General features: G+C 38.2%; 1 protein-coding gene across 1 annotated transcript in view; it reads right to left on the reverse strand.

Moving 5' to 3' along the window:
* The window catches only part of ITGA2 (integrin subunit alpha 2), a 67,307-nt gene that overhangs the window by 40,712 nt on the left and 13,076 nt on the right, over positions 1–13,519 (reverse strand). Inside the window, exon 2 of the mRNA XM_053931839.1 lies at positions 7,631–7,754. Coding sequence (XP_053787814.1) covers positions 7,631–7,754 — 124 coding nt within the window. The remainder of the gene's footprint in view (positions 1–7,630; positions 7,755–13,519) is intronic.

Here is a 13,519-nt window from a genome sequence, read left to right on the forward strand (position 1 = left end):
CCAACACGTGTACCATTTTTAATGTGACATTATGTCATAGGTCAGATGAAATACAGTGGAGGTACTAATATACATAGACACATAAAAATGTAAAAATATATATGTTGGGGATCAAGATACATATTACTTATTGTTCTATCAGTTAACTGTTAACTGATTCCTTTTAAGTTATTCTTTTAACTGGTAAGAAGCATTTTCTACAGGATCTGCTCAGCAACAATAAAACACTTATGTCTGAGCTTGAGCACTACCACACCTTGATAACACTGAGTCAGAAAGAAAATACTGCAGGTGGTAACAATCTGCTGCATAAAGTCTGTAATCCTGAACAAGAAGGTTAATACTTATAATAATTTTGCCTGCAACAAAAAGTGATTCATGTTCTCTGACTCATTTGTTCATCTGCCATAAGGTTTCCCCCCAACATCTGCTCATCAAGGCTCTTAATTTTTATCTGAAAGCCTTCACAAAACTGTTTAGTTCACCTTCTTGGAATATTGCTTAAGAACACCTATCTTTCATCAAAAGTCTCTAAATGATGATCTCAAGGGTTATTAAAAATAAAGCAGATTATTGAAAAGCAGCGACTGTGGGTATTTGCTCCAGCAGCAATATGACTTTATTTTCAAACAGAACAATCCATGGTAGTAAGAAATGCATTTTGGAGACTGTAGGAAGACAAGCAATGGGGCCCCAATACAGAATACTGAACTCAATTAGAAATCATCTTTTTTTAGTCCATCAATAGGTTGTTTAAAGCAAAATTGCTATTCTCTAAAATTTTATAGATGGCTAACACAAATATACCTTGTGATATTTAAAAAAATTGTGAAATTATTATATTTTAAAGCAATTTCTATATATATCATATTAACTTCCTAGGAATGATCTGATTTTACTATGATGTTAGTTTGAATAAAATAGTTATGACAAAAAAGAATTTTAGATGCACATGACAGTGTTTTAGACCTTTCGAGTTTGCCCAGAGAAAATACTGCTAAACTGCATTTTCTTTTTTAAGTTTATTTCACCTTAATTAAACACAAATAACTTTATTTTATCAATTCAGCTGGGGGGTTGGTTTCAGATTCCTTTTCTTGTGTGTCTGGATATTTTAAGAATGCCTAATTCCTTCTCAATTTCCTTGTTGAAAAAAAGGTGATCACGCAGGCAGCAGGAACAGGACTTTGTGTACTTCTAGCATCTCTAAATATGGAACTTAGCTTCATTTAAACACCTCTCTCTATCAAAACAATTGACAATAGCTGTGAGGAGGCCTCTGATTTTCTTGTTGTTTTATGAGTGTTTCTGAGTCTTTTCAGCATAGTGTAAACCAGAACCACCACAGCTCAGAACCAAATAAATAGAGCTCATAAGCAGCTACTGCACTGGTCATGTGCCAAGAAATAACATTATCTACAAATACTTGCAGTGACACAGAGGGCTGGAGTTGGTCAATAGTAGGAGGAAGAAGGAGGAAGAACAGGAGGAAGACATGGTGTTACACTCTCTCACCTTGCTAGGTACTACTGAGTTAGATGGGAGAGAAGGGTTAGGACTCTTTGTGGAAAGAGGAAAGAGCTTTAAAATGCATGGTAACACTGCGTGTGCAATATCTGAAACTGGAACAGCTTTCCAGCATTAACTGTCAAGCTGAACATTGCACTGTGTACATTTATAAACACTGGCAATTTTTTTGTAAGTTTCCTAGAAGACAAACATATTTTGGAGTTCTTGCAGGATAACAGCTACTATTCAGAGAATGGCCTTGTATCTTGGAAATACCCCCAGCAACCACTCCCATCTGGTCATGAAACACACTGTGAATCTCTGTGTTGTGCTGGCACTGCTCTGCAGCCACAGGTTTTCCTGAGCCCAGAGCACACAGTTTCACTTGCAAGAAGAGTGAGAGAGAAGAAGAGGAACAGAAGCATGCTTGAGCACTAGCTGACCCCAAATCCAAGCCTATCTCCAAGCTAACTCCAAGCTCCACCACTGCTATTGGCATAGAGACAAACATCATCCCCCTTTAGCATTTGCTAAAAGCTGTTCTCTCCTTTTCAGCATGCATACTTTTGCTCATTCTATGGGCATTATTTGCCTCCCATTTTCCCCGTCCTCAACATTTACTGCAATTCAGACATCTGCTTATACCAAGGAACTATCACTTCAGACTTGATATTCAAAAGATAATTTTACTTTTGCTACCCCTGAAACTAACCATGGGGTTGCTACATGATACAAACAGGAAAGTGGAGGACAAAATGAGATGAACTTTTCTCATTTAAATCTATGCCAAATAAAGAAATTTAATTTTGTCTTTCATTTGCCTTGCACTCCTTACAGTTTACTGGGACTTATTTTGTTAATTTATTTTTCTGCATTCCTTGTAGATTTGCAGAGTTTGTGATTCTCAATGTCATACCTATATTGCAGGCCAAAAAAATGCCACTCCATGCACAGAATTCACATTTAGAACTGACTGTTACTGATGGTGATTTTCAGAAATGAACAGAGCTATTAAACCCATTGCATTATTTTACTTAACTAGTCTAACTTGTCACCAACACATGCCTGAGAAAAAATTATTAACTGACTTATGCCAAGCTTAGCCCTCCAATTTTAACTGCCAGCCTTAAAGGCTCTAGGAAATAACATAATTTCTATTTCTTTTCCATCCTTTACCTTACTTAATGTTTAATACCAGCCTTAATCTACATAAGAAATCAGAAAGTTCTACTTGCCTTTCAAAATTAACATAAACCATTACAGTAGGGAGTTACACAACAATGCTCTGGGAAAATGCATGTGTATCTTTCTGAAACATCAGAAGTGAAGACAGCAAGGGAGTATCTGGCTACAATTTTTTTTTTACTGTAATTAGACAGGATACATAAGACAAAGCGAAACAGAATATATCAGGAAAAAATGCAAGAAGCCAGTACTGAAATACTTGAAAATGTTTGTTTCCAAATAAACTGTATCATGTATAATGTATTAAGGCTCTTTTTCAGTCATGAGTTAAATATTTATTTTTACAAAACCTCTTTATGTGTCCTTGCAGACCGTCTTTACAAAATACTATAGTGAATATAATGTAATATTGCTGCTGATGTTATTATTCATCTCCCTAATCACTCTCCAACACTGTATACAAAGCAATGGCACTAGGAAGTCAAATGAAGTTCAGCAGCAATGCCTTACCACACAAGCTGCAGGAGTGGCATATCAAAGTGCAACAGGAATTATTTCTGGGAAATTACACCATGACAAAGCTAGTAATCAGCAAACCGTGATGTAGCAGAAAGCAAAATCAGAATTCATAGTAAAGGGCTGAATTCCCAGCTGTTGTCAGAGCATGTTTTGTATTTTCTAGTTTCTTTATTTTTTTTCTCTCTCTTCTCATGTATTTGCTTTTTATTGTGTTGTATTGTGTTTTGTTTTCTAAACACAAAGGTGGCTAATAGGAAAATAAGAGTAGAAAGAAACTCTTAGATCATCTGGCCTTTTTCCTACAATTACAGGTAGTGATGAGTAGATATGAAGACCAGAAAACTCTTCATGCTCATAGATGCTTCTCTGCACACACTGAAACACTTCTCACTATCTAAGCCTTTTGATTCTTTCAACAAGAATCAGAAGTTCATAAACTACAGTGAGCTATGGCAAGAGACTTTGAGTGATAAACTCAGAAGTCCTAGAAAAAAGCAACCAGAGCTTCTCCAAGCAGGAAAAGGGCAAATTGTGGTGCCTGCAGTCAGGGAAAACAAAACTGGGTAAAGAACTCAGCAGTGGTTAGCAGTGGTTCTGGCACTGAAAAGACAGCTGCAACAATGGCAGCTTCTGTTAGGAGGGGAAAAAAATTTAAAAATTACCCTCCTCAAAAGAAATGGCCTTCCTCATTAAAATCAGAAAGCTTTGAAAATGTGCTGATTTCAACAGAAGTTCATACAGAAATGTGTATTTTTGGCAAAGTATCTTATTGGTCTGAAGAGGCCGCACAGAACATCAGGAGAAAGGCCACTATATTTGGTGACCAGTGAGCAGTAGACAATGATTTCTCAAACTGCTTTTGGTAGTGCAATAATTATGAGATACATCAGTAAGTGCAATGTATATTGTGTCATTACTGACATTTGAGATGAAACAAAATATTTTAAGACAAAAATACCACAATATAAATTCAAAACCAAAATAATTTTTAAAATTGCAAATTCTAAGCACACAGACACAGCTGAGCATGTGTCTGAAGACATATGTGTGTAGGAAAAAGCATTTCACAGCTATCTACAACTATTTCAATCTTCCTGCCCTGAGGAAGTTATAAAATCAACTATCAGCATGGAGTAAATATGGTTATCTCTGAAGAATATACTGTCATCTAGTGTTCAGGGAATGCACATTCAAGATGAACTTGATAGGGTACAATCTGGCTTTCTAAAAAATTATATTTATAAAATAACAGAAATTTTAGTCTCAATTTAAGATTCAAATGCAGATGACCTCTTGACAGGGAGAACCACAGCATAAACTGAATTATGTTTCTATGGTGGCTAATTACTTGTGTGATGAACTGCTTTTCTAATTGATGAGTTTTCATTGGTATTCACAATTTTCCTCAAGTTCATTAAAGAGCTCCTGTTTTAAAATTCCTACCAGAAACTGTGAAAAGCTTGAGCTGTGCTTTACTTGCAAGTTTGTCCTTATTTATGAGCATCACACACCATCAAGGCTCATCAATGCACAGCAGATCAGTGCCCAATTATCCTGGATCATCTGTCTCTAACACAAAAAGTCTTCCTTGGTGGTTTGTGCCACAGCATCCCAACATGTACCAGACTCTTCAATAGTCCTGCATTCCATTTTGGACTGTCTTCCCTCTTCTCTCTGGACTTATCTCCAAGCAAAAGTAAAAACCAGTAACAATTTTGCAAAAATTTTCTCTTTATCATTTCTTTAGTTCTTACAGCCTCAGGAGATGCACCTCCCAGAAAAACTGCTGAATAATGTAACTGGCATCTGCTGCATCTCTGTATCTCTCCTTTCTACTCTTTGAGAGAGTACAGGAGGTTTTGTAAAGCTGTATTTTATATAGCACCCTGTGAACTTATCAAGCAAAATCTAGGAAGTGATAAAATTTCCGGTGGATCTCAAATTCTGGATAACCTCTTCTGGGAGAGATGGCACCCCAGCAGCACATGGTGTGGTGAGCAGCCCCATTCTCTGTGCCTGGACAGAGTTTTCTGATACATCAAATTTTTGCTCCACAGTGATGACATTTTCACAAAAGCATATGATGATAAGTGCTCACCTCAGACAGAAAAACCACCCTGATCTTATCTCAGACTGTTTATCTTGTTCCCAATTCAGCCATGTCAACAAGAACTCGGCACATGGGCTGCAGCCACTGCATTGCTCATAGGAGAAAACAACTCTACTGAGCAACTTGAAAGACATTGAATGTTCTGTTTGGGTTGGGGTTTATTTTTGTCTATTTGGTTGGGTTTTTTGTTTTGGGTTTGAATATGTTTGTTTTTTAATAATGCATACAAGAAAAAGCTCTATTGTCCCAAGAGAAAGAAAATAGCCTAGAAATTAAGAGAACAAGACAGTAGAACATGACTCACTTTTTTTTCTTTAAGCTTGTCTAATGATTTTTTGAATGGGAGACTGAAAAGGGCTTTTCTTCACTGAAGAGTCTCTAACAAGTCCTAGTTACTTGAACACAAGCTGATGAAATTTCCCTGATTTTTGGAGATAGGTCAGACACCATGCAGTGAAAGAACTAATGGTGGAGTGCCTACATACAGAAAAGTCTACCAGATTCAAAATATTCATATACTTAGGAGAAGATTGGGTGAACTCCATGGTCATAAAGGTCTTTTCCAATGTAAATGATTCTGTGAGGTAGGAAAAGTTAAACCAAAGTTACTTTTTTTTTACTTCTATCCAGCACACATTATCAAAGAAAGTGGTAGTGGAGGAGTTTTTATATTAGAAGCAAACCTAAAAGGGGGAAATATAAAGCATAAATAGCTTGAATGGATCAGGCAGCTATTGCTTCTTCTGCAAGCTTTCAGAAAAACTCACTAGAAGTATAAACCACAACAATTTCTCCATGTATAAGGCAAAAATGTTCAATTTAGTACAGGCACACATTCTTGTTCTCCTTCAATGGCCTTACATAGAAGTTGGGGTGTTTTTTTTTGGTTTTTGGTTTTTTTTTTTTTGGTTGTTGTTGTTGTTGTTTGTTTGTTTGTTTTTAAGAGATCTCTGATCTATGGGTGACTAAACACATAATTAAAGCAGGCAGAAATGCGGTGAGAAACCACCACAGCATCAGATGAAGAGAAGGGGTAGGTTGGAAGCCTACTCAGCTGAGGGAGAGAAAATGCCAAGGTTTTAATTCAGAGGCTACAGCTCCAGTCTCCTCTCGCTGTGTCTCCTGGTTCCTGGAAGCAAACACTGCTGAGAAGTCAGGGTTGCACGTTTGCGTGTGCAGCCAGCGGCAGCAGTGCAAAACCTCTCAGCTGCCTCAGTAACTCTGTGCTGGCTTTTCCAAACTTGAACTGCAAAATACATTTTCACATGTGGCATCTTACTTTTTCTTTACTGAAAAAAGTGCAGTTACTGAGGCTGCTATCACAAAAGCAGAACTGCCAGTTTGTGGCTATTTGGGTTCTGACACAGCTCCTGTCCATTGAGGATGACCAGTCTGAAGTGTCTCAGCATACCATAATATATACAGTCTGGTGTGGCTTTCTGCTCTCGACATAAACCCACGTATACACAGCCGCTGAGGAGTTCAGTTGTTCTCAACTGCTTTCAAAGACTGCTTACAGTCCTTACACATAAAGACACCTTAAGATTTGTGCCTGCTGAGGCTGCAGAAGAGGAAACAGTGTCTTCCACTAAATGCGCTTACTCAGAATAATATGTTAAAGTTCTTCTTGAAACCAACATTATTAGGAAATATATTTTATTAATTGCTCATTAAGCCCAATGATGTGGCAACAGTGGATTTCAGGTCAAATTTTGTGGCTGAAGAGATGTAGCAAACACAAGACTTCGCTATGATTGTGTTATCATATGCATCCAAATACACCATCCCTTGAGAAGCAAACAGTTAATAGTGTATCAGACACAAAATTATATTAATTTTATTTTATTTTATTTTAATATTAATAATTAAAACTCACTAGACCTGATAATTTGTTTTGACCTTAACAATGTCAAAATGGAAAAAGATCCCACATATATGTAAAGTGTAACAAAGATCTTCTGGTTACACAAAGGAATGAAATGCAAGTTAGAATTCTAAAGAAACTGTAAGCCTAAGGAAATTAGAGTATTGGAGATGAAATAAAAGATTACCATAAGAAAGACCTCAGGTCACATGGTGTTAAGGAAAAAAGGCGTGAACCATCACATGCATATGCTTTTAGAATATCTCAACTTTTGGTTTAGTAACATTAAGTATTTATTTATAAAAAGATAGCTCTAATATAAAAACCAATTCACCAGAATTCCTATAAATGAGATGTGGAATTATAAAAGAAATATTAGGAGTTGCAACATTTTTTACTTAACCTTTTAGCTGGATATAAACCAAGCCATTCAAAGTGCTTACCATTTGCCTTGTTCATTTATAAACTGTTGAACTGCATATCCAAACTGCTCTCTTGGTGGACCAGAAAATATTTTTGCTTCCAGGAGCCCAACATTGTAGGCTTCACAGCAGTTATGAAGAATGCCTGTTAACAGAAAGATTATAACAGAAGCAATTACAGAAGAATTTTGATCCCAATGAAAAAGGCTCTTTATCTGTGACAGCTCCCCCAACAGAAGAAAATAAATACAGCCTTTGACACATGCTTGAAAAAACAGTGATAATGCTACAGTACCCTGGCCATGTGAAATGCCTCTGTAGCGCTCTTTACGTGTATTGTATTACTGTGGGCAGAGATCAGTGACTTATTTACTGTTTGCCTTAACAAAAGTTGCAGCATTACTAATGGGAATGTTTTAGCTGAATAGAGGCAAAATGTATGATTCAGAGGTCTGTTATCCTCCTTTACCTTCAGGCATGAGTTAAGCTTATGGCACAGCAAACACATCAACAGCCTACTGAGGTACACTAGAATCACAGAATCTTTTAGGCTGAAAAAACCTTGCTGAACCACTGCCAAATCCACCAATAAATCATGTCCCCAAGTGCTACAGCTACACATATTTGAAAAGCTTTCAGGGATGGTGACTCCACCACTTCCCTGGGAAGAGTGTTTCAATACTTGACAACCTTTTCCAGGAAGAAATTTTTCCTAATGTTCAGTTTAAACCTTCCCTGGTGCAACTTGAGCTCATTTCTGCTTGTGCTATTGGTTGTTACCTGAGAAAAGACACTGACCCCCACCTGGCCACAGCGTCCCTTCAGACAGTTGTAAAGAGTGATAAGGTCTCCCCTGAGCCTCTTTTTCTCCAGGCTAAACACCCCCAGCTCCCTCAGCTGCTCCTCACAGGACTTGTGCTCTTCCCCAGCTCCACTGCCCTTCCCTGGACTCACTTCAGCTCCTCAGTGTCTTTCTTGCAGTGAGGGGCCCAGAGCTGGACACAGCACTGGAGGTGTGGCCTCACCAGTGCCCAGCACAGAGGGACAATCCCTGCCCTGCTCCTGCTGGCCACACCATTGCTGATCCAGGCCAGGCTGCCATTGGCCTTCTTGGCCACCTGGGCACACCCTGGCTCATGTTCAGCTGCTGTCACCAGCACCCCCAGGTCCTTTCCAGCCACTCTGTCCCAGCCTGTGGCACTGCCTGGGGCTGTTGTGACCCAAGGGCAGGACCTGGCACTTGGCCTTGTTGAACCTCACACCATTGGCCTTGGATATTGATGCAGCCTGTCCAGACCCCTCTACAGAGGGTCTGCAGCAGATCAACAGTCCCACCACTCAACTTGGTGTCACCTGAAATCTGACCATGCACTCAATCCCCTCATCCAGGCAATGGAGATATCAAAGCAAAACTGAGCCTTGACCACTTCTGGCCATCCACCAGCTGGGTGCAACTCCATTCATGTCAACTTTTTGTGCTCAAACAAAATGCCCTGACTGTACTTGTTCATACTGTTTATGTTTGAGTTTGCGGCACTGGAGTAACAGTGAAATTATTTCCTGCATCATAAAACCGAAGTTTTTGAGTAATTTCATTATCATTCCAGAAGCCTTTGTTTTCAGTCCAAACAGTCTGAACAGTTGTCCAAACAGGACAACTTAGAACTACAAATATGCAAGGTAGAGCAGCAGTAATAAAATTGTGACATTTAACACTGCAGTTCTACTTAGCTGTGGTTTTGCTCTTAATTGCTTTTCCTTGGTCACTTAAGTGCCAGGGAATAATGGTGTGCCATTCCATGCCATTATGGAAGGAACCGGCAATGTGGACTGGGGACAAAATTGATTTTGTAGGACATGGGGGTCCACTCCTTATTCATAAAGGGCCTGATTTTTTTCTGATCAAGGACTGTAGGTGGGAAGGCTGCAGGAAAAAGGCCAGACTCCCCTGAGGGACTCTGCTGTGAGTAACTCCTTCCCCAGTGTGGAGGTGGAAGAACTGAGATAACAGTGGGATTCCAGGAACAAGCTACAGCCCAGCTGCAGAACACCTCAGAGCTCCCGAAAAGCCTCCAAAAATGGCAGTGATGGAAGAAATCATGACTTGCGGTTGCACTGTACAGCTACGCCCTGAAGTTCCTAGATGAGGCAGGTTCACAGAGCTGCTCATGGGTTAAATAATGTCCCTCATGTTTCCCCTCCCTTCCTGTGTGCTCAGGCAGAATGAGTTTTATCTGCTTTACACACAAATATGCCACACCACAATTATTTAGTATGAATCATTGTGTAGTAAAGAAGCAGCCTTTTCAATAATCCTTACAACAAGGATACTTTAAGGAGAGATGACATCTTAAAAATATAATCTCAAATTCTAACCATTTCTCTAGTTTTGATGGGCAGAGAGCTTACTGTTGGTATCCCTTTCTCCCAGGTCCCATGAGCAGCTGTGGAAGAGAGGTTAACAGGGTTTATATCAGCATGAAACAGCCCATCACAATAGCTGAATTGTAATAGTAATAATGGTAATAAAATCATAGTGAAAATATTAAAATCACAACCACAGGTTTGCAGGCAAAGTTCATGACCTGTAAAAAGTGTAAATGTATTTTGTACCCCTGCCCACAGTATTCAAAACAGGAGTATCTTTAGTGGAAGACTAAATACAACTCTAAAGAGTTACTACTTTTTTACCACAAATTCAAACAGGAAATTATATATTAGTTATCTCAAACAACCACATCTACAGTCAGCCTCTGAAAAGCAAGAAGTCACCCACTGCTAGAAGTATAGTTCTTGGAGAAACATCCTTAGAGATAAATATATTTCTTGAGTCAAGCTATTTCAGACTGGAGAAGAGAATGTGTACAGACTCATTACCCTGTTTTGCAAGCCTTTTGACACTAAACACAACCTCATATAAATCAGAGTTTATGTCTGGGTTTTGAGGATAAGGAAACAGTGTATTGAGATAGTAATCAACAATTACAAGTAATTCCTTTGTGATCTAATAATAGAATTAATTATTTTATAAAAACATATTTTCATGTCATTCCCTGGTTTGGTTTTTTTTTTTTTTGTGTGTGTGTGTCTGTTGTTAACTTGTATAATCCTCAGTCAGAAAGCAAGCATGATTTAGCAGTTTCCCATTCTCAAGAGACTAAATAAGACTATACCACAGCACCACCCTGCATGTAAATACTGAAGAAGAACCCTCTACATTATATATTGCACATGAAAATAAACCCTGGCTTTTGAACTTGAAAGATGGAAGCAATGTAGAAAAATAAACAGTTCCAGTCTGACCCAAAATCCAGTGACATTTAGAGAAAAACTCTTGACTCGCTGGGCTGTTACACACTTAATGGCAATTCACACTGCAAACCAAATGGAAACACTGCTGAGTGCATTGGAAAACTTTGGTGCAAATACAGGGAACAAGTTTCTAAGTTGTGTCCAAGGTGAGAGTTGTGTTAAATGCTACAGGCAGGGCAAAAATTTACTCCAGAACTGGGTGAAAGTATGGGGAGCAAGTATGACAGCGAACAGCCTGAAGAAAAGTCCCCATGGTTTGAATTCCTCTGGGGTGCTGTGAAAAGTCAGATGGGGTCAGCAAAATGTGTGGTAGGTTATGTGCTGCCTGCTCATCTCCTCCCTTGACCACCCACCAGTGTGTAACATCCATCCCTGAACCTCACAGGACTCTCTCTGATCCTATTTTCTCCAAGATGGGGGCTTATTCCAAGGAGCAAGGACATTGCCTATACCTGCACTGGGAAGCTTCAACTACTTGTAGCTCCCCTGGGCTTCACCACAGCTTACTGAAACAATGTCCTTTTTCTCTTCCCACAGCATGACACAGGCCTTCTTCTCACTGAACCATTTCACCCATCCTTCCCATTTACCACTGGCCTTGATTTTATTCTTTTTAATCATTTGCACAAGTGCAGCACTGGAGCATTGCTCTTCGAGAGCAAAAATGTACAGCTGAAATAATGGAGAGGTGTCTGCCAGATCACAGGTCTCTTCAAATCTGCCTCTGTCGTGTTCACTTGCTGGACAGTCAGCCAGTCAAGGACAGTGAAAAGAGAAGAACAAAAAAAGCAATCATAAAACCCAGCCTCTGAGGACACACTGTTGTCTGCAGTGTTCTTACAGATCAGCTTTGCCTCTCACCCACAACTGCTTTGCAAAAATCAAAGTAGAAATGCTGGAAAACACAATCTGACTCAGCACAACCATTATCAAAAAAAAAAAAAAAAAAAAAAAAAAAAAAAAAAAAAAAAAAAAAAAAAAAAAAAACCAAAAAAAAAAAAAAAAACAAACAAACCCAAAAAAAAAAAAAACCTAGTTTCAGCGTATTTCAGTCACATTTTAAATTCCACATTTTTATAATTGGCAGCAGACTTTTTAGATCTATTCCACACAAATTTTAGTTGGCTTGGGCCTAGCAAGCATATACTGGCAATAATATAGTAGGCATTTTTCCTGCCATTTTCCTCCATCTTATATAGTGCTTACCCTATAAAGACATCTTTTATCCATTTTGTACATCTATCTTAATATAGTATCCATAAAAAGAAACTCAAGTATTTGCAGCCAAAAAAAGAGAAAATTCTAAGTTTCCTTTAGACCTATTTTAAGCCCATGCAAAATAAGCGGGTCTCTTATGTGCTAAAAGGGTGCCAATCATTGAAGTATCTAGATTCAAAGTACTGTATATTCTAGGCTGGAACGATTCAGGGTCTGTTGCCTTCAGGCAATGAACTTTGATCATTTAAGAATCTTGAAATAAAGAAAATTAATTCACTATCTGGATTTTAATAGCTTTTGGTGACAGACTTCTGCTTTGTGACATAATGATCATGATGAGAGATTTGTTGGGCAAGTAAAAATTCACTTCCTAACTTCTGTCTGTAAATGGCACTTTATTTACAGTCAATTAAAAAGACTCCGTGGAACAAAGGAAGCTAGATACAAGCCTAAAGCTTCTGAAAGCCCCTCTGCAGTCTTCAAAAGGAGCAGTTCCTCTCCACTGGGAAAGTTGCTTGGACAGTTCAGTTTAAAGGGAACACCTTCACTAAATAGAGTAGTCCTAACACCAAGCTTCAGAAAGGAAGTGCAAGAAAAGAAATCCTAAAGGGATAAAAGAAGCTGTAAGCTTTATAATAAACTACAGTGCCTCTCTGCATTGTATTTTTTTTTCCCCTGGGAATTCCTGTATTTAAGCAACTGCATTATTGCAGTGTGAGCCATGGGAGCTGCAATGTAGTTATATAGCTGGTTTTATAATTTAACACCAGGATTTTTTTTTTTTTTTCTCCTAGCAGGATGAAAAATAATGCATGTTATGACTGGGCACCTTTAAGCCTCAATATGTGGGAATTCCTTTGTAACTATAAAGGACATATCTAATGATAGCTCCAATGCCTTCTGCTTGCGTCATTCTGTTTGCACTACAAGCTGAAGCAAGTTTTAATGAAGTAAAAGCTCATATTAGGTACACCCAATTCATAATTGTTTTGATTTTGTAAGCAAAGTTCACAGCTCAAAGTGATCAAGCAAAAAATGTCTGTTTGATAATCAATTGTTTGATGTTAAGATAATAGCTGTTTTATTGAAACTTCTTATTCAGATTAACATCAAGCATAAAAACATCAACAGGATAAAAAAATGAAATCTGATTTTTATGTGTTTGATTATTTCATTTGGTGAAACAACTTAATAAAACTCTAATAGAATGTACTGAACATATTATTAGCCTGTATTTTGTATCATGGGTATCATAATAAATGTGTCATTTTGTTTTCACTCTACAAATAGTAAAAATTTAATTTTCAATCCCATTATCCTACATTGCAAAGGCGATGTGCCTATCTAAGATGGCAGTAAGTTACAAAATACCGTAATTAG

This window comes from Vidua chalybeata, chromosome Z (genome assembly GCF_026979565.1).
Source record: "Vidua chalybeata isolate OUT-0048 chromosome Z, bVidCha1 merged haplotype, whole genome shotgun sequence".
Classification (NCBI taxonomy): Eukaryota; Metazoa; Chordata; class Aves; order Passeriformes; family Viduidae; genus Vidua; species Vidua chalybeata.